The 24303-nt window shown below is 37.9% G+C and overlaps 1 protein-coding gene across 1 annotated transcript; it reads left to right on the forward strand.

Moving 5' to 3' along the window:
- The first annotated feature begins 5867 nt into the window (after positions 1–5867).
- Positions 5868–9607, forward strand: LOC149089346 (uncharacterized). The gene is made up of 9 exons (XM_089240169.1): positions 5868–6403; positions 6521–6808; positions 6978–7312; positions 7401–7722; positions 8279–8401; positions 8592–8691; positions 8820–9007; positions 9112–9200; positions 9318–9607. The coding sequence occupies exons 1-9, from the start codon at positions 5868–5870 to the stop codon at positions 9605–9607; spliced, it is 2271 nt and encodes a 756-aa protein (XP_089096295.1).
- The last annotated feature ends 14696 nt before the right edge of the window (positions 9608–24303 follow it).

Here is a 24303-nt window from a genome sequence, read left to right on the forward strand (position 1 = left end):
GGGAAATTATAACTCCGAACCACATCTCGTGACGTAGTAGCCGAAGAGCCGAACATTGCCGATTCGGATCTACGGCCGTTACGTTTGGCAACTTATCGCCAAACACAAGGATTCATTAACGGTATCGCTTTTATTTCGTCATGAATGCTGGCGCGATAATATTACAATTCGATTTCGATTCCCGGTTCGTCCTTCTCAAAAGCTTTCCTGTCACGGGTACAACAGAAACGGCGACATCACCGCTAAAAAGATTGCTACCGTAGGGGAAGGCTTACATAGAGGGGTGAGCGCAGCAACCTCTCGATGAGTATAAAAAAACAGGCTGCCGTGTGTGTTCGGACTCTTCAATAAATTGTAGGTCCCGGTCTAATTAGCATTCGTGTGCAAGAAATAACCATTGTGCGACAAAAACGATCAACGAGCTTTTATCTCATCTTCAATATTCAAGGTATTATTATTATCTTTTTATTCACTTTTTGCTGATATTGCCAATAGAAAGATCAAACATTAATATTAAACACTTTTTTTATTCCTTATGCAGCTCAAATATAGTTTTTAGAAAAATTAAATTTGGGACCATGGTTGTGTGTTATGAAATCCCAACTGTAGTCCATCAAATATTTCGTGTTATAAATCGCTTACGAACCATAGTTGAAAGAACGTATTACAACTATATCATGCAGTGTTCAATAGTGCTTTTTAAGAGACAGATTTTCAGAAGACAGACACAAATGACGTACTTATTTATTTTAATGAAATCACTTGTTCTTGCAAAAAGAAATTAAATTGAAATCGAAACAAAATCAAAATGAACATTCATTAATCATTGAAACAGAAAAAAAGCAAAAGTATGAACCATTTTCTGTTTACATTACCAAGATTTACGTTTTTCTGCCTGTGTTTTGTTTGCTTAACCCTCATTTGTCCTTAAGCTCAGGCCTACAGAAGAGTTCCCTTGAGGTGCTTTGCTGCTTTGCTTTCGCATTGATTGTTTAATATCCTTTTTAGGGTGAAAAAGACAACCTTCATTTTCTGGCCACTTCTGTGGGTTGTCAGATTTTGTCATGCTTCACATGAGTTCTGTTATCCTCCACTGTCACAAATTGTCAGTATTCCTTCAGAATTTACAAGTATACGAATGCATCATTTAACCATCTCATGGTTTTTTGGGTCCTCAAAAGCCCATCAGTGTTCGACAAGTTCAATGAAGTATATGAAGGCAAGGAATTGGCTTCTAATCTTCATCTCCTTCGCTAGAACTGTCTCAAGGCTCCGCCTTGCGAGGAATTTTCGTTTTTTATTTGAGGAAATTGCAACTTGAGAAGTAAGTGGCAAGTTTTGCAATATCTGCTGTTGAAATTACTTTTACCTGACTCAACATCAAGCTCCTTCTTTCTTCTTGTTACGTATGTATTTTGTCCTACTGATTGTTTCCTGGTCATTTCAATATATTTTATGAAAGGGTCCGAAGCAGCACTTCCATCTGGGTCTGTGGGATTCCGATCAAAATATGATGGCAGGCGTTTTACGACATTGGCTCCACAAAGAGGAAAGATGCCAGTAGTATGGGCAGTGCTTTGGCGTAATTTTTCGGCTCGCTCACTAGTGATGGACATTCCATCTGACCTCCAGGTCTTATCACTCCCCCCCCCTAGCAAATGAAGCACCTTGAGAACTAGCATTATGTACAATGAAATAATAATGAATATTATCACAAAAATGAGAAACTTTGCCTGGTTTTAATTTATACACAAATTGCCACGTTTTCAAGACAAATAAATTCAATTGGTCGAACGGTTGACGCGTTTCGGTTCACAATTGAAGAGACGAAACGCGTCGACGATTCGACCAATTGAATTTATTTGTCGTGAAAATGTGGCAATTTGTGTATAAAAATAATGAATACATAGTTTTTCGGGTAGCCTATAGATGGCAGTCAGTTTTCACCTGAAATGTTAAAGTTTATTTAAACTAAAATATTCCGAAATTATATAACCCGATTTTTTTTCTTTTTCGTTTCACAATAATACGATTCTGTTAAAAAATATTTGTCAAAATTTCAGTTCGTTTTATTTGAATTGGAACATGCAATTTATAGAAAAAATTTCATAATATTTTTCTCTCAAAAATGTTTAATTGTTTTTTAAATATTATTATAACTTAATTAATGCTCAAACATGATACGGTATGGATGTGTGTTCATACTTATAAATTGCGGTTTCCATCCTTAGATTAATAATAAATTAATAATCATATTTTTCTTAGTCTAAGCTTCAAAACCCTTGAAAGACTTTAAATGATGTATGAAATAATACTTTCTCCATTGCAATTCCCTTCTTGGCTTACAGAAATATGCTACGGCCATTTACTTGCAACTTGTTGAAACAGTCCATCTTGGCGATGTATGTGAGGTTCATTGTTGAAATAATCTGTTGGAGAATGTGTCTGCGTTGCTTGATATCTCTGTTGAAAATTTCTCTGTTCAACCCCATATTTCATTGTTGCAAATCCATTGACCATTCTTATAAAAGGGATCTGTTCCAAAGGATAATTGCCAATCCACGCGGGGAGGTCACTGGAGAACTTCCCTCCGAAGAATCTATTCCGGTGATTCTGAACTGATCGTAGCACATGTTTACACACAAAGATGTCTACCTCTTGCAATTGATTCGTTTCTTTGCAAAAGTCGCGATATTCTGATCAATTCGAAATCAAGTGCCGAAACACTTCGTTCGAGTCGGTGAAAGAGCGCCGTCGCTCTATATCTATGGCTGGCATCTGCGGTACTGAGATACGGGTACGCGGACACAGGTCAGTTAGTTATACAGCACCGGCGTCTTTCTGAAGAGATTCGTATGAGGAAAGTCAACTTGTTCCAAATGCCAGGTTGGATATTCGAGTTGGCTTCGCTCCGTCCTTTTCAAAGATTTAGAATTTCGGCATGTGTTTGAGCACGATTCGGTGATCAATCGGTGCTTTATACGGTCAGGGATCGAGCGTTCCGGATTTATTTCGCGGAAGGATTTTTCTAGTGACCTTGGATTGGAGCAACATGCTTCAACACCCTGAGGACATAATGGATCTTTAGTTTCATATCGTCCGAAAGTAACATGCTCCTACGGTCCTCGATTAGGTTCGATCACGCCTAAATTCGATAGCGATAATCTGTATGTGAAAAGCTACTTGAGGCGTTTTTATATGTTAATGAGGCAAACCACTGGCAAGGTTGGCAGCTTGGAACCGTTTATCTAACGATGGGGTCTCACTGAATGGGATCGTATTGGGCGAATCAAAGTTTATCGGCGATTGGTCCTCCCACAACTGAGTTTAGAGATTAGCATGCTCGCGAGAAAGAAAAAATTTAACCCAATCTTTTAACAAATCATATTTTTATACTTCATGATTCTTGTTGATATATTTAAGTTTTTCATTTCACATTGAAATTTCTGGAAAGTGCTAATGGTTGTGATTTATCATTCTAACTAATGGTGAACTTCATTGGTTCAGAGTTGGCATATATATGTCTACTTACATTATGATTTTCCATCTTTCTCTTCAGAGTTGAAAGGATGATGAGGTTGATAAGAAAAAGAAGCGAACGGTTAGACGCGAAGACGACGGGAGAGAGAGAAAACTAGCTAACGATAGGTCTGAGAGCTAGTGAGTGAGTGAAGAAATTGACGGAAGTATTGACAGAACTACCTTTATTTCAGTGTTGATTTTATAGCAGAATAAGATCTCAAATAATTCTAAAATACATTGCCACACACTTAAGACAAAACTTTCTGTACAGAATTATCGAACTTTCTCAAATAAATGAAAAATATTTAACGAAAAATCAAAATAGAACTATACAAATAGATATAATAGGATTTATCATGCGTCAGAGCCTAATATCAACATTATATAAAAAGAGGGGTTTCCTGCATTTTTCACATTGACAAACAACTTAATAAAACATAAATCATAATTTTTCACTTCGTACGAGACTGTTTGGATGAAGATATTGTAAGCAGATACAAAAACAATGATTACACTATTAGTAATAAAATTAATAATATATTGTATATTAACCTTCATTCTATATAAGTATACTAAACTTTTATTCAAAAATGTATAAACACAAAAATACAGTCTGACATATCTAATAAATATGTTAGCTCTCTCTCTCTCTCTCTCTCTCTCTCTGCTGCAGAGAAAATATTCAATATATAATTAATTTAGGTCTGGTGGGAAGCCTTTACAGTCAACACCAGAATGCTTGTTTTTAATGCACGTGTGTGTATTTGTGTAATAATAATAATAAATAGCGTATTAAATCTATGTTTTTTTTAGAATGTTTTCGATGGTGAATCTAACAATCCAATGCCTGATAATATCGAATGGGAACAAAAAGTAGATGTACTAATAATTTTATTTTACTTATCTATCACCATTTAAAAGATTCACTCATAGTATTGACTGAAGATATACTACATTTTCTCTAGAATACCGTTCTATTTGAACCGGAGGAAGCAGAGTGGATAATGGCTGAAAACCCTTTCTTAGAAGAAATCGAATTTGGTCAAGGTGAGAAGGTTAGATTCAATTATGCCTCACAGCTTTTCTATTTCATTAGTTTTTTTCCCTCATGTGTATATATTCTAACATTAGCTCTATTTCCCTAATAGGAAGCCGTGGATCAGACAGGTCGTGGAAGAGACTATGACCCTGGCGAAGGTACATCCAGAGTAAGTTTTTGGAATGATTATATATATGTATATATAATATTTTTTGTGTGTATTATGATTTATTTTTATCTGTTATGATACCACATCTCCTTTCTTTTGCAGGACACGAAATCATACGTGTTGCAAGAAAAATCCTGCAAGAAAAACATCCGTTTTAATGCGGAACAAATCACATATACAGCTCGTATACGAACGGAAATTCTGATAGATCCGTTAACCAGATTAATAGCGGCTATGGCATTTTTGCGAGCATTGTTGCGGCAACTGATAGATGAAACAACTAACGGGTTGCATCCTGATGACAGAATTCGGTAAATATTTACTAGTTGTAAAATTACACGTACAGTTAGCTAGACATATGATCAGTTATTTTTGGTTTGAATAATTGATTATTTTCTTTATTTCCAGCATCGTTATGACATCTGACAGCTTGGATCGACCTATCTCCACATCGCTTATTCCTGTGGCCTCGCTCACGATAGAATCACTGTTGGCAGTGATAATGAAAGTGTTGCAGAGCAAGAACGCCATCCCTCTAAATGACCCATCTCTCAGATTTGACGTCATCACTGTCAGATTACCACGAGGTGGTGGCAGACGTAAGATTGTCAACATATCGACCGACCGGTTGACAAAGAAGTCCGTTATAAGCGTACCACAAGATGGACTGTGTTGTGCCAGGCCCATAGTCGTGAGTAATGCCTACCTTTAGAAACATCCTAAACTTTCGAGCATAAGAGACTCAAGAATGAACTTACAGAAAGGAATGTCCATTGATCTATATCAAAAAGCCGAAGTTCCCATTGGTCCTTGTGGTTTTAATGCCATCGCCAAGTTTGCCGAAATTCTAGATGTCTAGATATTCGTCAAGTCGTAAGAAGAATTTTATTGGGTAATTTTTATTACTAAAAAATACTATTCAATGAACATTATATATATGTATGTTATATATCCATGAATTTTTTTTTTGTATAATTTCGTATTTATGTTTTTTAATGAAGGTGGTATTCAAGACAGCCAGGAAAGACAGAAAAATATTTTTGTTACTCAGTCATGGACACTATCACCTCATCACGTCGCCTAAAGGATTTCACGGTTCCAATTTCTACTGTGTGGACTGCGACAAGGCCTACGACCATGTCCAGAAACACAAATGCGCAATCCGATGTAACACGTGCTTTGACGATACATGTACGGTTGGGACATCTCAAACCTGCAAAGACTGCCACAGGAGATGTAGATCCGCTGACTGCTTTGCAAGACAGTCTTGGAGGCAAAAACACCACATACTGCCAGCAATTCTACGAATGTCCGACATGCAAGAAATTTCTTGTAGAAAAGGAGCGGTCTCGAGGCAAACACGTTTGTGGCGAGAAGTATTGCAGCAACTGCAAGAATTTCCATCATGACGAACGACACCTCTGCTTCCTCAAGAAGGAGAAGGTGAAAGCCCCCTCCGACAAGCTCGTCTTCTTCGATTTCGAGACGAATCAATCTTCAGGCGAGCACGTGATCAACTTTGCCGTGGCACAATATGCGGATGGCCAAGAGGCTGTCTTCAGCAGATATGACAACATCAACGAATTTTGCGCCTGGCTCTTTCGCAAAGAACATAAAGGTTTTACCGCCATCGCATACAACATGAAGGGGTTCGATGGTCAATTCCTGCTCAAGTATGGTTTTTTTTTCAATATTTTGAAAATGTTTACATAAATAGCATGTTACTGTTTTATTTCTATAATGCATACATTGATAAATTTTATAACACATGTGTTATTTTTTCTTTACAGATATCTCCTAGAGCAAGGAGTCAAACCTTCTGTCGTCCCGTGTGGATCCAAAATAATGGCTTTGAGGCTGGACACTCTCAACATCCGAGTTATCGACAGCCTCAATTTTCTCCCTATGGCTTTGTCCAAACTGCCGAAAACTTTCGGTTTGGAAGAACTAAAGAAAGGGTACTTTCCCCACCTTTTCAACCGACCGGAAAACCAGGACTACAATGGACCCCTTCCTTCCAAGAACTTCTTCAATCCGGAAGCTTTCGCCGTCGAAGCGAAAGCGAAATTCGACAGCTGGTATGAGCAAAGAAAGAGCGGAAAATTCGTGTTTAAACACGAAATGTATGAATACTGCAAGAAGTTGTTTTCTCCTCCATAATTACATTGATTTATTTTATTTCATTTATTATTTTAACATTCATTGTTTTATTATTTCTTCACTATAATATATGTTCTTAATTTTTAGGTCAGACGTTGATATTCTTCGTCGATGCTGCTTGCAGTTTCGTAAGGAGTTCTTGGAATTAACCGGCGTCGACCCATTCCAGTACCATTCCATTGCCTCGGCCTGTATGGCGACCTACAGGTCAAAATACATCAATGAAGGCATTATTGGTATGGTGCCCATTAATGGTTACATCAACAATACCAATAGCAGTCGTCTTAGCATTGAATGGTTGTCCTACATAGGACTGAAAAACAACATTCAACATTCCAGAAACGAGACGGGAGAAAAAAGAGTGCTTGGTCTCAGCGTAGACGGGTTTTATGAGGAAACAAACACCGTGTTTTTGATTCATGGTAAGCAATATTAATTAATTTTATTAATTTGTTTGCTTTACTACATGTTTCATTTTATTTATATATGATATGCTTTGTTTCTTTTCAGGATGTTATTGGCACGGGTGTCCACAGTGCATCGAGAAAGATATGGTGAACCCCTGTACTCATACGTATATGTGGGAACTCCACAAGAAGACACTAGAGCAAGAACAAAAGTTCCGTCATGGCGGCTTCAATCTTGAAGTCATGTGGGAGCATGATTTCAATGCTCTGAAGGAAACAAACGGGGATCTGAAAAATTTCTTGGTGGATTTTCACTTTGTTGACAGGCTGGCACCCAGGGATGCGTTATATGGTGGACGAACCAATGCCACCAAACTCTTCTATCGAGGCACTGCAAAATATATTGACTTCACGTCTTTGTACCCGTGGGTCAATAAATAATGCATGTGAGTGCTTTACAATTTATAACTTAACAAATATGGCTGCCATTACTTTTTCTCTTTTTTACGAGTTTTTTATTTCATTGCAGATATCCTGTCGGACATCCCCGGATAATTACCGAGAACTTTGGAGAGCTGGGATCATATTTTGGCATCATTAAATGCAAAGTTCAACCACCAAGGGTTTTGCCTGTATTATTATAATTTTTTTTATAACGTGATCTTCACGTATTCCCAATCTAACAATTTTTTTTATTATTGTTTTTTATCATCATATATTTCATTTTCTTTATAGATCCGGCGGAAAATTGACTTTTCCCCTGTGCGGTTCATGTGTTGAAACACGCTCGAGACAATGCCAACACAACGACGAGGAAAGATGTATTCATAACATGCACCTGGGTGACTGAGGAGCTCAAGAAGGCTATCGAAAAGGGCTATGTGGTGAATAAGATATACGAGGTATTTTTTCTAACCCATAATTATTTTTTAATGCTTTCTACGATTATTTTTGTTTTCTGATTAGGATTGTTTTTTCTAGATCTATCATTTCAACGAATCTCAGGAGGGTCTTTTTTGCTCCGTACATCAACGCCTTCCTCAAGATCAAACAAGAGTCCTCAGGATGGCCGTCAAACTGCGTAACAAAAGAGGAGAAAGACTCGTAAGTGAAGCAGTATGAACAGGTTGAAGGCATACAGTTAGAGCCTGGAAACATTCAAATCAATCCAGCTCGACGTCAGGTGGCGAAACTATGTCAAAATAGGTAATTATCATTTTTAACGATTGAAATATTTCGAAAACTATGCATTTTTTAAGATCATATAATCATTTCTTTTTCTTTTTTTTTCCAGTTTCTGGGGTCGCTGGGGCATGTGGGAGAACAAGACTCAGCTATCATACGTGACAAAATCCTCCGATTTCTACAAGATGATGAACGATCCTTCTATTGAGGTAATTATTATGCATGCTACTATTACATACTACTCTATTATTCATAAAATGTTATTTCATTTAATACTTGATTTTGTCAAACTAATATTTAAAATGATATCTGTGACCAAATTATTTATTTTTTTCAGGTCAAAGATTTGTATCTCCCCAGTGACAACATAGCTGCAATAGAATGGCGGTACAAATCGGATTTTATACCCCAGACTGACCGGACAAACGTTTTCCTGGCTGCCTTCACGACAACGTGGGCCCGTTTGAAGCAGTATTCCGAGATGGAAAAACTAGGCAATAACCTTCTATACTTTGACACAGATTCGTAATTTTCTATATAAAAATATGATGATACACGCATAATTTTTTTAATTTTTAGGTATCGTTTTTTATGTTTTTTTATTTTAAATTTCAGAATCATCTATCTAGCAACGGGACCAACGATCCACCATTGGGCGATTTCTTGGACCAATTTACGGACGAACTTGATGGTCGAACGATTACCGAATTTGTATCAGGTATTACAATACAATAGCCGTTTATAATTATTTTTCATTAACAAAAATATTGTTTTTTCATTCAACAATGTCTTTTTTTTAAATTTAAATGAAGCCTCATTAATTTTATTACATCAGGTGGAGCCAAAAATTACGCCTATAGGAGGTCGGATGGAAAGACGTTCTGTAAAATTCGGGGTTTCACCCTAAACTTCAAAAACTCGCTAGAGTTAAACTATGACTCAATGAAAGCTCTAGTCCAGTCCATCGATTTCACCACAAAGGTCATCATTCGAGACGAGTACACAATAACAAGAGAAGTGAAAAGAAGACGGGTCATAACCAGAGCGGAGGATAAAAAGTACGGTCTAGTTTACGACAAGAGGGTTCTTCTGCCTGATTTCTCGACGCTACCCTACGGCTACTAATATGTATATTGTTATCTGAAACAATAAAAACGTTGACATTGAAAACTTGTGTACGTGTGTTTTTTGTGTGTATTTGTCTCTATTTTTGGTAGTTAATCTCCAACAAAAAATGGGAAAGAGGGAAAAAATTACGTCATCGCACTGAGACGGTGGGAATTGAGCGTTTTTTGGATCATTTCATAAATAACTTGTAAATATTTGTTTATAAAAGGTTCTAATCTGAGCCCCAGAGTGAAGCTGCATAATTTGTACACTAATGAAAAGCGCCACCAACAGAAGTAAAAGAAAAGCAACATTATCATCACTAAGAAAATTCCACCACGAAGAGTAGGGGGGGGGGGTGTGATAAGACCTGGAGGTCAGATGGAATGTCCATTACTACTGAGCGTGCCGAAAAATTACGCAAAAGCGCTGCCCATGCCGGCTCCTGGCATGAGGTTGCGTATTGTAGCTTGGTACCGATCTCTCCATAGCTGCAGCGGTAGTTGCCACAATTGATCTAAACCTTCTCAGGTTGGTGGAACTAAAGCTGGGCGCACACAGATTAGACACGACTAGTCAAGACGTTTCGTCATGACTGCAGCACAGCTTTAGACAAGCTTATCATTGTTGTGCACGTTGATTTGTATAGCGCAACGCACACCGGCTAGTCAGACAAATTGGTACGTTGAAATATGGTATGTGCATTAACAATGAAGATAATGAAGAATAAGCCATCTTCATTAATATATTTTTTAATGAAATGAAACGAAAAATGATGCAGTTCATAATCGATGAACGAATGACGTTCACTGTTAAATAGCCGGATAAATCACAACCAATAGCACTCTCCAGAAATTTCAATGCTAGATCTAAATCGTAAATATCAACAAGAATTACCAAGTATAAAAATGATTTGTTCAAAAAGTTGGCTCCATTTTTTTTCCTTATCGCGGGCATGCGAATCTCTAAACTCAGCTATGGGAGGACAAATCGCCGATAAACTTTGATTCGCCCAATACGATCCCATTCAGTGAGACCCCATCGTTAGATAAACGGTTCCAAGCTGCCAACCTTGCCAGTGGTTTGCCTCATTAACATATAAAAACGCCTCAAGTAGCTTTTCACACACAGCTTATCGCTATCGAATTTAGGCGTGATCGAACCTAATCGAGGACCGTAGAAGCATGTTACTTTCGGACGATATGAAACTAAAGATCCATTATGTCCTCAGGGTGTTGAAGCATGTTGCTCCAATCCAAGGTCACTAGAAAAATCCTTCCGCGAAATAAATCCCGAACGCTCGATCCCTGACCGTATAAAGCACCGATTGATCACCGAATCGTGCTCAAACACATGCCGAAATTCTAAATCTTTGAAAAGGACGGAGCGAAGCCAACTCGAATATCCAACCTGGCATTTGGAACAAGTTGACTTTCCTCATACGAATCTCTTCAGAAAGGCGCCGCTGCTGTATAACTAACTGACCAATGTCCGCGTACCCGTATCTCAGTACCGCAGATGCCAGCCATAGATATAGAGCGACGGCGCTCTTTCACCGACTCGAACGAAGTGTTTCGGCACTTGATTTCGAATTGATCAGAATATCGCGACTTTTGCAAAGAAACGAATCAATTGCAAGAGGTAGACATCTTTGTGTGCCCACATGTGCTACGATCAGTTCAGAATAACCGGAATAGATTCTTCGGCGGGAAGTTTTCCAGTGACCTCCCCGCGTGGATTGGCAATTATCCTTTGGAACAGATCCCTTTTATAAGAATGGTCAATGGATTCGCAACAATGAAATATGGGGTTGAACAGAGAAATTTTCAACAGAGATATCAAGCAACGCAGACACATTCTCCAACAGATTATTTCAACAATGAACTTCACATACATCGCCAAGATGGACTGTTTCAACAAGTTGCAAGAAAATGGCCGTAGCATATTTCTATATGCCAAGAAGGGAATTGCAATGGAGAAAGTATTATTTCATACATCATTTAAAGTCTTTCAAGGGTTTTGAAGCTTAGACTAAGAAAAATATGATTATTAATTTATTATTAATCTAAGGATGGAAATCGCAATTTATAAGTATGAGCACACATCCATACCGTATCATGTTTGAGCATTAATTAAGTTATAATAATATTTAAAAAACAATTAAACATTTTTGAGAGAAAAATATTATGCAAATTTTTTCTATAAATTGCATGTTCCAATTCAAATAAAACGAACTGAAATTTTGACAAATATTTTTTAACAGAATCGTATTATTGTGAAACGAAAAAGAAAAAAAAATCGGGTTATATAATTTCAGAATATTTTAATTAAAATAAACTTTAACATTTCAGGTGAAAACTGACTTTTTCTGCCATCTATAGGCTACCCGAAAAACTACGTATTCATTATTTTTATACACAAATTACCACGTTTGCAAGACAATAAATTATTATTTAATTGTATATAATGCTAGTTCTCAAGGTTCTTCATTTGCTAGAACGCAATTCTTTCTCAACCACTACTGTATACCGCACACCAACTTCTGTGTTGTTGTGTGTGTCATATATCACCTTACGGCAATTTCCAACCACTGGAGTTGCATTGGAAATGAAGGAACCATCTATCGGAGATCGCTCCAATCTCAGAATATAGAAAGCCTGTTTGTGATGTTTTTCCCCGGAATCAAACCCGTGGGCATTTACGGTGACCTTCGAGACGGAGGACGAGAATTTTACCACAGCACCACTCCGGCGCTGTACATTCGCCACCACTGGTCCAATCCTCGAAATATTCCACCTAATTGTAAAATTTAACAATGGTGATTGAGTCAGGAATTTTTGCAGGTGTGCTGTACGTATATCGTATCATAAATGCACTGGCTGATGAAACAATCGCATGCATGAGAATGTTTAAACTAGATTATCATAGGATTGAATGTACCATTTTTCGTCACTACGGTTAATTACAACATTTAATTAATGATGTATCGAGCACAATAATTATTCAAATACCATTTTGAGGTAATTGAGAAAAAATCTATGCAACTTTTGTAATGAATCCACATTTAATCAATAAAGTTGAAAAGATTATACAGTAGACGCTCGTTAAAACACTCCCACGTTATAACCACCATTAAACTTTTAGCTAAAATGGATAAGTCAAAAATGTTTTCATAGAACGACTACCATATATGTTTTGAGTTTCGCGATCCTCCCAACATAACGTCAGTTTGCGACGGGACGAAAGGGGTCGTTACATCGAGCGTCCAATGTATAACTAAAGCGATAACAAGTATTCTGAACAGCATAGCGCAATGAAACTTTCAATAATCAGTGAATTCACAATTAAAAAATTTTGTTCATTCTTTACTTTCCTCGATAAGCTGTACGAAGAGCAGGGAATAAGTCAACGTGGATCCCAAAGAGGACAGAATGAAACCCTTCGTAAAGCGGAAAAATTTGCATCCCGAATAAGAAATGTCCCGCTTTTCGATGTCTTCCATGAGGAGCCGCATTCTGGTGTCCAATTCGAAGTCATCATTCTCCAGGAACACGGAACGTACATCTGATTTGAACCTGTTGCCTTCTTCATGGAATTTGGCAGCCGCGAACGTCACAGCAAGATAACTCGTGAGAATCAAAACGAAAAAAATGATGAAAGTTGTGCAACTCGAAACAGTTAAGCACGTTCTCTTCTTGTGTCCCATCACAAACGATAATGTGCGAAATATGTGAGAAAACGCTTGTGCTATGAAAAAAAAAGAACGGCAATTAAGTAATGCTTCGGCTTTACCTATCACATCAAAAACCATCTTGTAATTTTCGATTAGCGTTGAAATATCTCTTACGCCATCTCGGAACGTGTGCCGGAAACTAGACAGAAGTTCACGGGTCTTATTGCATACCTGCATGTGGTACGCGCAGAATAAAGTGCACAGGCTCACTCGATAAGCGGTCTCCAAAAACGAGTCCATTAATGTCAGTACTGTAAACTGCCATTTTGTTAGATCATCTCGAAAAATTTCTTCGATTGCAAACAATTTCAGGAATTTCGGTATCTTCCTACTTTTACCCGTGAAAACCGATGCCAAAATAGGGCAGCTGAAAGGTAGGAAAATCATCGAAGCTTGCAGCAAGGTCACCAAGGTGGTTACTTTGAATTACGCCTGACTGCTTTGAAATCTTCTCCCGATTGAATCTACCTTCTCCAACAAACGACGCAAACTGTCATTTGTGCGAATGATGTTCCACCAGAATAGGATATGGTTTATCAAGACCAAAAGAATCGTGGTGCTGTACCTGAAATCCTTTCTCCTTACGGAGTGAGCAACATTGGCGAAGGCGAATGTACAAAACGTCAAGAAGCTCAAAGTCAATGCCAGCACTTTACAGGCTATGCCTTGAAAGTGACTGCTTCCGAAATCGCATAAATTCAATGAAAGCATGAACAGCCAGTGGGATGCGGTGTCTTTTTCCTTATTACCAGGGGCTGATGTTTTGCTGGTCGTAGATGTGTTGTGCACATTCCATTTATTGCGTTTCATGTTGTCTTGATGGCGCACAGATCCTTCTACCGCATGTGCCTGTTCCTCCATTTAGAAAACTGTACTGCCAGAAAACCAGCAAGAATCCAGAATTCACCAATCTTCAGAGAGAAAGCATATGCAAGACTTACATCCGATGGGAACTGAAAACATATACTTTGAGTATTATGCATACACATCCATGCATCTTATCTACAAAATGAAACAGTTAATAATCACTAAACACAAGAACAATAATCGATTTTAGCGGGATAAACTGAAAATTGCTATATTTTTCTAATATTTTAAAGTGTTTTCGATGTTTGAATATCAATCGATAAATATATATATTTTTTTCGTTTCCGATCATTCAAGTCTCGACGGTCGTCTGTAACACAAAGCTACCGATCAAATAAGGATACAAAGAGTTATTTGATTAGAATTGAGGAAAATATTTGACATTCTCTGCCATGTAAATATTTGTTCTAATGATACGAAATTCTCATATAATCTATTTTAACTAAAAGCACAAAGGAATTAGTGTTTGAATTGCTATAATACATGCTGTACAAACAAACGCTAATCTCTCTGGTGACCACTTTTGCAGACATATTTGTTGGACCGTAATGTTGGGGACTTCAAGTGCTTTCTAGACACGTGTTTAACCTTTATCTGCTCAAAAAGCCGGATAAATGTCCTTTGCGCGTGGCAATCAATCTCAGCAATTGTTTCACTTGTTCATATTCTTGTTATTCTACGTAAATATGTAAAATCCGGTTATTGTGCGTAATCATCGGCCATGTCAAGTTTGATAAATTTCCATAAATTTACCAATTTTACTATCGATTACGCATAATACTCAACCTATCTCAGCTTGTGAAATTGTAAATATTTTGTTGGATAACCTGAACTATCATGGGCTGAAACAAGTTAACACAGTGCCAAACACCAATCTGCGGCTTCTCGATCTTGTTCTTGTCTGCCACAATCGGATATCGTACCGTATTGAACACTGTGAATGTCCTCTAATTATAGAAGATAGCCACCATCCGTCACTTGAAATTTTTCTCCAGGAAGTTGAATGCCAGGCGAAATACATAAGAAATTATGGAATAACTTCCTATCAGTTCAGTAGAGTCGACTTTGTTAAGCTGTACCACTTGCTAGGAAATTTGAATTGGGACAGTCTCCACATTAATGACGCTGACTCTGCGGTGACTCTATTCTATGAAAGTCTGGATCGGGTACTCGGCTCTTGTGTTAAACGAAATAAAACGCATCACCGTAAATTCCCTCCATGGTTCAACAGTGAAGTCATTAACAGCATCGCCATAAAACATCAAGCTAGGAAAAAATATCTTCGTACCGTGAGTGTGGAGTCTAAACTTCACTTCTGTTTTGTCAGACGCTGTTAGGCCGATACATCAAATTATGTGAGTTGGCAGCTATTTTGTACGCCAGTTGTAGCGAGCGTTTTTCTGTGACTGTATTACGAAATAAGTCGTTAACCAGGAAAGGAGACGAGCAGTAGGCTCTCCCTTTAAAAATAAAGTTAGTACTATAGGAGTACGTGTTTAAGTTAAATTGTGTGATTGAATCTTATTAAATGCACAGTAGTAGCATTTTTAGGTTACATTTTTAACTGAGCTATTGAATATTTGGTCCGTCTATAACCACAGGATAATTGAAAATGAATGCTAGATATAATCGTCAAAAAGGAACTATAAAATCTAAAGTTACTCAACTAGAAAATTTTGCCAAGGACTTTGAGCCATCAGTGGAATCAAAACAATTACTTGATGTGAAATTGAACAATGTCGCCGACATCAAAAAAAAATGTTGAAGCGTTGAGGAAAATATTATACGCTCAACCAGAGACTATAGACATTAGCGTGTTCGACGAAGAGCTACTGCACATAGATGAGCGACTAGAAACTCTGGAGGTAAGATTTCTTTTCTACCAAGAGTCGATGAAAAGTCATCATAAAGTTAATGTTGATGAGCGTAAAGAAATCTCTCGTATGAAATTGCCAGACATTCCTCTACCAGAATTTTCTGGCAAGTATGAGGAATTTAGTGAGTTCAAAAATCAATTTAAGTGTTTAATTGAAGGCAACCGACGTACAAAAGTTGTATTATTTGCGAGCATCATTAATAATAATCATCATACAAGCGAGCATCACCAATACTCCTTACTTCTTAACGTATCACGTACTTCTGCTCGTCTAAATGCCATCTACTCACTGCCATTAGTTCATAAAAATATTCTTAAAAAGCACTGTTGTTTTCTGATTCCGAAATGCTATAATAATCTACACAGAGAAATCACTGACACTACTTAATTTACTTCTTTTAAAAAACGCCTCAAACTTTACCTGCTCGAACTCATTAACATTGAGTCCCATTTCTGATTACATAGTCTAACATTATGCTTAATTAAATCATATCTTTAAATCACCTTCCATAATCCTGTACAAATTCATGTGCTGGCTCCATATTTATTATGTATATCATTAACTTGTTATTCATTTTTTTTTCTTTTGTGTATTTGCGATCAATATTAAGTCTATTAAGAATTCATGTTGATATTATTCATATATAATTTTTATAGCACCTCGACCGTTGCATGAGAATATCCTTTATTATTTATCTTTAACATATTTTATTTATTTTCTGTTAATTATAATATTTTTATTCGTAACCACTATTTTGCTTTTTGTATTGTTTTCTTTCCCCCATCATATATCTGAAAATAATTTCACTGAAATATATTTTATAAACCTATTCATTGTAACTACCAGTATGGGGAATTTCGTCTCCTTGGTTGCCAATAGTATCATATAACATGTATTCACACAAATTGTAAAATAAATTTGAAAAAAAAAGAGACGGTCGCCCCAAGGCAGCTCCAAAAACGGGTTGTTTTTTTTCTCCTCAGCGAGCTTGGCTTGTCTTGGCGATGGTCCCTTGGCACCAACAGCGATTTGGCGATTCGCTTTACAACATTATCATTGTATTATTTGACGTAATTTTATTTTTATACCTCTTTTAATAGTTTTGAAAGAAGTGGTTTTCGCATTTGATTTTACAGTGCTTGTGCAGTTCGTGAAATTTGTCTTTGTTTTTTTATATACACGTTCGCTTTCCTTTACTTTTATTTCACTTTTTGGTCATTTTTTCTCACATCTCTTTGTGATGTAAACTTCCCATTCACAAATAGGGATATAAATAAAAATAAATGAATAAATAAATATACTTTGTAGTAAATAAATGAATATACTTTGTAGTAAATAAATAAATATACTTTGTAGTAAATAAATAATTATAATTGTTCATAATTACACTACATAATTTTCTTTTGTCGTTTCAACACATGCAGCAGATTTTGAATGATTATTCTGTTTAAGTCCATGAAAGATTTGTTAAATGTTGCTTGAAATGGTTGCTGGGACACACAGACAAAAAAAAAATAGTCTGTACTTTTGGATTACACCTAATGACAAATGTCACCATATGCGTGAGAGATGTGCCTTCATTGATTCTTAGTGACACCCATTGTGACTGCTCAGCAGCTTTTCGTCAATAGAACAAATACTTTACAACAAATGAAAGATGACTGAAAATTCGCGGACAAATATGAACCTCCATTCAAGCTGCTAAAGAAATCGTTCGTTGTTTATTCTTCATGAGACAGAGGGCACTGATCCCGCGTGCTTTTAAACAAGCCACAAATGTATTTTGGTGAAAAAAATACTAGCTGTGTGTGTGTTATTCCTTTTAATTGCCCGTCAAGTCAAATTCAATTGATAACAAAATAGCCTTCCCATTGGCTGGGAAAAATTCAAGAGCCAATAAAAATTAAGAATAGGAAGAAAGTACAACCATTCTGAGAACGGTGATAACAATTTTTGTGTAGCTACTCACAGTTACAGCAAAAATAACAGCATCCGCTTGGAAATACATTCTGTGCTGTAAAAAAAATAATTCGAGTGTTACCTACATTAATACATCAGAACTACGGTGTGCATTAACAAAACATCCCCGCAAGGTCGGATGATGATGACAAGTGAAATTATGTCGCGTCGTAAAATCCACGCTCGGCACAAACGTCACGGGAACTTTCCCCTTTCTACAAACAAAACATTTGGTAAAATACGCAATGTCGAATTTAGAACGAGGAAAGAATTGTCTTTAAAACTAGCTTCATTTGCTGTCGGAGTATTGGATTTCGGAAGTGGTTACAGGAAAAAATTTCTCAGAATACTCCTCCTGTTCTTGTGCGCAGTCGTTTACTTCTCGAATTTATTCATTCAAATAACTGCTGGAATATATGAACTTTCGGCAACAGTTACGTTATACATTCAAGCTATAATCTATCTGGCCTTCTGGTACAGCAACGTCAGTGGAAGCACCCAAATGCGTCAACTACTGCGACATATATTAAACGCCGAGCGACAGCTGCACATTCCCAAACGATCCCAGCGAGGAATACACGTCATTCAAGTTATTTTGATCCTCATTCCGATACTTCATCCTATATTAGAATTGTCAATCATGTATGGATTTGATAAATTCACGTACGTAGAGAAATTCTATCATTTTCAAGATGATAAATTGATTTCCTTCGTTATTTTCTACCTATTTTCGCTATCGATCAGTTTAACATATGTACTACCTTCAAATGCTTTCTGCATTTATTACGTCGCCGTGTGCCACGAGAGCAAAAAACTGCTGAGTAATATTCGAGAGCAAGTTTGCGGCATGAAGTCGGATGCAACTACACTGTTTCACAAATACCAAATTGTGAGCAATGTTCTAGACGAAGCTGAGAATCTGCTTAACTATCCCGTTATGTTGTTTACAATAAAAATATTCAGCTTTATTTTCTCCATAATAACTTTGATTTTTGGCATTGGGAACATTTGCAGCGATGAAGTGACATGTTCGTTGTATTACATATTCTTTGCTTTCTCCCTGTTCACGTACTTTTCACTGACGTGGGCGGCAGCGGAATTCCACGAAGAAAGCATCAAGTTGAAATCCAACGTTCGGAGTCATTTCGCTGAGAAAGGTCTTGAGAACTTGACTAGGGGAGAGAAATTCTTCATTGAAATGATCGAGAAACGAGATTTTGGTTTCAGCGGTTGTAAAATTTTCTATTTTACTCGGAACTTCATTGTTTCTTCGATTGGGACGATGATAACATATTCTTTACTGTTCTTGCAATTCCAGCAGAATTCATGTACGTCACCATGATCAAAACGACCTCGGATGTCCACAGGTTCAGATTTTTTGAGGCTATTCCCATGTATTGAGTTTGAAAACAAGTAATAAAGTGCAGTGAAACAGCATTAAAAAAACAGCTTTGTGTTGTGACAGCTTCAGTAGAAACATGTGAAAACGCTCTGTATTTTGAAAAATCTCTGATTTTTTGAAAAATCCCTTCTTTGTGGCCCTCTACATTATACAATGAAACGACTGACAAAATTTCATATGTATGGCTATATAGAGTTTCTCCGTATAAACTTTTGAATCCCCCCCCCCTTTATGACCCCTTTAAAGGATGAATTTGAGTGAGTCCTTCTTAGTGAGTCTTTACATAATAGAATAAAACTATTGACCACATTTCATATTTACAGCTCCATCAGTTTCATCTCGGCGATGTCTCCTCATGTAACCTTTGAACCCCTTATGACGCCTTTAGGGGTTTAATTATGGAAAAATTCATAAAGCATAAAACATACCAAAAAATTTACTTTCATTTAGCCCAGCACTTCTTTGTAAACCATATTTGTGGTTTGCTCCTCTCTCAAGTAGTACTACAATAGTCACTAGCTACTACAGTAACTAACTATAGTAAATACTACCTTTTCTCAGCATCATCTGTATTATTTACGACTTGGAACATTTTAACATCATCAGCGTATATCAAGCAATTAGAATCTACGTGATTTTCCAAAGCATTGATGAACAAAATAAAAAGCAAAGGGCCCAAAATGGACTCCTCAGGAACGCCAGTAAGACAAGGATAACGGGAAGATTTCGCATCATTAAAACTTACTTGTTGGTATCGACCTAAGAGGTAGGATTCGAACCAGTTAGCAAGGTGACCTGAAAAACCCCAAGCCCTGATTTTTGAAAGAAGGATAGTGTGGTTAACACTATCAAACGCTTTGGAAAAGTCAGTGTAGTTTACGTCCATTTGCGTATTTCTGTCAATAGCGTCAGAAATATCCTGAGATATTACAACAAGATTCGTACTAGCAGATCGTTTAGGCACGAACCCATGCTGATGTGCAGAGATCCGGGACCGAACATGGCTATAAATTCTCTTATGCACAAGTTCAAATAATTTGCAAAGGGCACTCGTTTTGCTATGTATATATAGAGGCCCTTCCTTAATAGAAAACGGCAACATAAGACATTAAAAATGAAATACGAAGAAACAAAACACTTTTGATATGCAGTCAGCCCTGCGATTATAGATAGCGGTTCACGGATACCCCGCCAAAACCAATGAAATCACAATTTCTTTCATAGAGGCATCGTTAAATTCCCTTGCTTAACAAAATTCAACAACTTTCCTCCCTTACAGACAGACAGAATTTAATTTTTCTCGTCGCTGCCCAGCCCAAAGGGGCTGCCTGGCGACTTACAGACTGCTCTTGCTAGCTATGAAGGGGGTTATAGACAAGTTTGTGCGTGTTTGTGTAGATGTAAAGTGCTTGTAAGTTAATAGAAGAAGAATAAAACACGTACAGTCCGATAAATGCTATCATCAGAATAGTAAAATACGCAAAGATCTCAGCCAAACTTCATCAAAATGTTACGCTATGCAATAGAGTTGATCAGCAAAATCAATAGTAGTAAAAAAAAAAAAATATTATGCGATAAATATACAAGTATTTTAATAGACACAAAAATGAAATCACTTATGTACAATTCACCAAAAGGCTACATAATGCACTAATGAGAAAATAATTATAAAAAATAAATCTAACATACAAAAGAAGTCATAGAAAAACAAGTGTGTTAGCCGAAATTATACGAATTGGTGCAGTGCAAGATCAGTCATGTACATCAAACCACAATGCCACTCTATGCAACAGAGTTGATCGATTATTTCGATAGCAAATTAAAAGTACAAAAATATTATGATAGATAGACAAAGATTATACAGCTCAGTAGTTCAGACCCTAACGCACCGACCATGGCACGTGCAGCACGTTTTGAGGCCTGAGAAATTTTAGTCTTTGACGTGGGTTGTAATCGACCAGCTCTCTCAGATGCTCGTATTCTGAGTTCCTCATCCTTTCAAAGTGATCCTCTGAGATTTGTTGGATGTAGCTGAGGATGGTTGGAATCTTCAGGTCTTTTCTAATGTCAGCCCCTCTGATGTACTTTGGGGCACGCACAAGAGTTCTCAGTATTTTATTCTGTTGACTTTGCAGACGCTGCATGTTGGTTTTTGAAACATGAGCCCATACTGGGGCGGCGTAGGTCATGATAGGTCAATTTTCCCCGCTTTATTGAATATGTATTGTGATCAACATGGTAAGCTTAAAACACACCGTAAATACAACACACTGAAGGAAGCATGCAAATAATATGAAATTTACAACATGCATTAGCGGAGGTGAGGTATGCAAATGATTAGAATTTCAGCGCAGACGGACATCACGCGCGCCTGTGGCGCCACTTCAAAGCGCTATTTAAGGCTTGGAGATTTCGACGATTTGAAGTACGGCAATTGTGTTTTTCTTGTGGTTTTTTTCAAAAAAACGATCAATTATGCCTCGTAGAAAACGGCGATCATCTTTTGATCCAGTATCCGAGTTCGACAGAGGAAGGATAGTGGCCTACCGAGATTGTGGATTATCTTTCAGGGAAATCGGTAGTCGTGTTGGACGAAACCAAACAACTGTAATGCGGATATGTGATCGTTGGATGCAGGAGGGTACGACGGACCGACATGTTCGATCCCATCCACCTCAGTGCACCACTTCACGTGATGACAGGCGTATTGTGCGTATGGCAGTGACGGATCGCTCAGCCACATCACGAACCATAGCACAGCACATTCAGTCTGTACCGCATCATCCAGTGTCTGCGCGTACCATTCGACGCCGTTTACAGCAGAGTGGTCTGTCGCAAGACGTCCATTGCTTCGTCTACCCTTGACGCAGAACCACAGACGTCTCCGTCGCCAATGGTGCGATGAAAGAAGGATGTGGACGGCACAATGGAATGAAATTGTCTTTACTGACAAGTCACGCTTCTGTCTGCAACAGCACGATGGTCGGATTCGAGTCTGGAGACACCGTGGAGAGAGGATGCTGAACAGCTGCGTTATGCACCGCCACACTGGTCCTGCACCGGGTATTATGGTATAGGGCGGTATTGGATATCACTCTTGCACTCCTCTAGTACGCATTGCCGGTACTTTAAAAAGCCAGCGCTACATCTCCGAGGTGTTGGAGCCAGTTGTCCTTCCTTACCTTCAGGGCTTGCCCACAGCCATATTTCAACAGGATAATGCTCGACCACACGTGGCACGCATTGTCCAAAGGTTCTTCGTCAATCGCCAGATTGAATTGCTTCCCTGGCCAGCTCGCTCTCCGGATCTTTCGCCGATTGAAAGTCGAGCAGTCGACTTTTGCCGCCTGGCAGTCGAGTGGTTAGGGAACTAGCTTCTCACTGTGCAGGTCTGGGTTCGAATCCCGGTTCGGGCATGGATGTTTACTAACACTAACAAATTCCCTGGACGGATCATGCCGATCCCTTGGGAATACGTGAGGATCACGTTATTATAAAAAAAAAAAAAAAAAACATGTGGTCCATGGTTGCTCAACGATTGACCCAGATTACATCCCCAGCTGCCACACCCGATTAACTTTGGCAAAGCGTGGAAGCTGCTTGGTCTGCTGTACCCCAAGAACACATCCAAAGTCTCTTTGAATCAATGCCGAGGCGTGTGGCAGCGGTGATCTCCAACTTTGGCGGCTACTCTGGCTACTGATTTTGGCAGGAACCACACTTCACAGAAGTCTATAAATTTAATCATTTGATGCTTGGTCAACATGTTATCTACAAAATAAATATTGTTGCGATATCTCTTGTCTTTCTTGGTGTTGCAATTTGGGTGGCCAGCAGTGTATTTATTAACCGCTATTAAAATGATAGTTTTATTAGACAAAACATTAGGAAAATACAAAAAATATATTGACCGTTGGAATTTACTGATAAAATTTTACTTGAGATCTCGTGGAGTCTTCAAGTTCGGTACATTCAATTTACTTTTGTTCTTTTTTAAGCCCATAGAGGGTGTAACGTTTCGATGGAAAAGTAAAAGTAAAAAGAAAAATCTGCACTTATAAGTATTCGAGTTATCAGAGTTCGACATAAATTGACAGTATATATTTTTAAATCATCGTGTGCGTGGCGCAGAAAAAAAGTGATTCTTCAATAACCAAATTTAACTTAAGAAAAGATTACTCTAATAAGCGAATGGCAATCGAAATAATATGGGAATGATTCACAGCATGTTCGTGTCGTTCAGTGAAGAAGATATTTTTGATGTTAACGACGGCCTAATTTGAAAGAAGACCAGCGAATAAGTCATCATCGTCCCCACAGAAGCAATCACAAAACTCCTCGTGTAGCGGAATACTTTGCAGCCGCTGTAAGAAAAATCCCGTTTCTCCACGGTTTCAACAAAAAACATTTCGCTTCTGGTCACGTTCACAACAGATCTCATAGCGAAATAGCTTCGGACGTCGGATTTCAACTCATTGCCTTCTTCGTGGACTTCCGAAGCTGCGCAAGTCATTGCCAAGTACGTGAAGACGAGGGTCGTAAAGAAAACATAATAAATGATACATATCATGCCACGCATGCAAATTTTCTCGCTGTCAAAACCAATGAACATGGTAAAGAATGTCATAAAGAATGTCTTCACTGTAAGTAGAGTCACAGAGTAGCTGAGTAGATCCTCTGCTTCGTCGAGATGGTTGCATACGTTTCTGTAGCTTGGAAACAGCGTGCGAATACTTTGTTCCTCAACGTGAATTAGCATGCGGAAATGGCGTATCATTTTTCTACTTTCGTCACATACGGCGACATAATATATGCAAAATGAACTGGGAAGCGTCAGATACGCCAATGTTAAAGTAATCGTCATAGTGAGAAAAAA

This window comes from Pholcus phalangioides, unplaced genomic scaffold (assembly GCF_987345545.1).
Source record: "Pholcus phalangioides strain wild (caught in Gottingen) unplaced genomic scaffold, Ppha-v1.0 ptg000002l_1, whole genome shotgun sequence".
In the NCBI taxonomy this organism is placed as follows: domain Eukaryota; kingdom Metazoa; phylum Arthropoda; class Arachnida; order Araneae; family Pholcidae; genus Pholcus; species Pholcus phalangioides.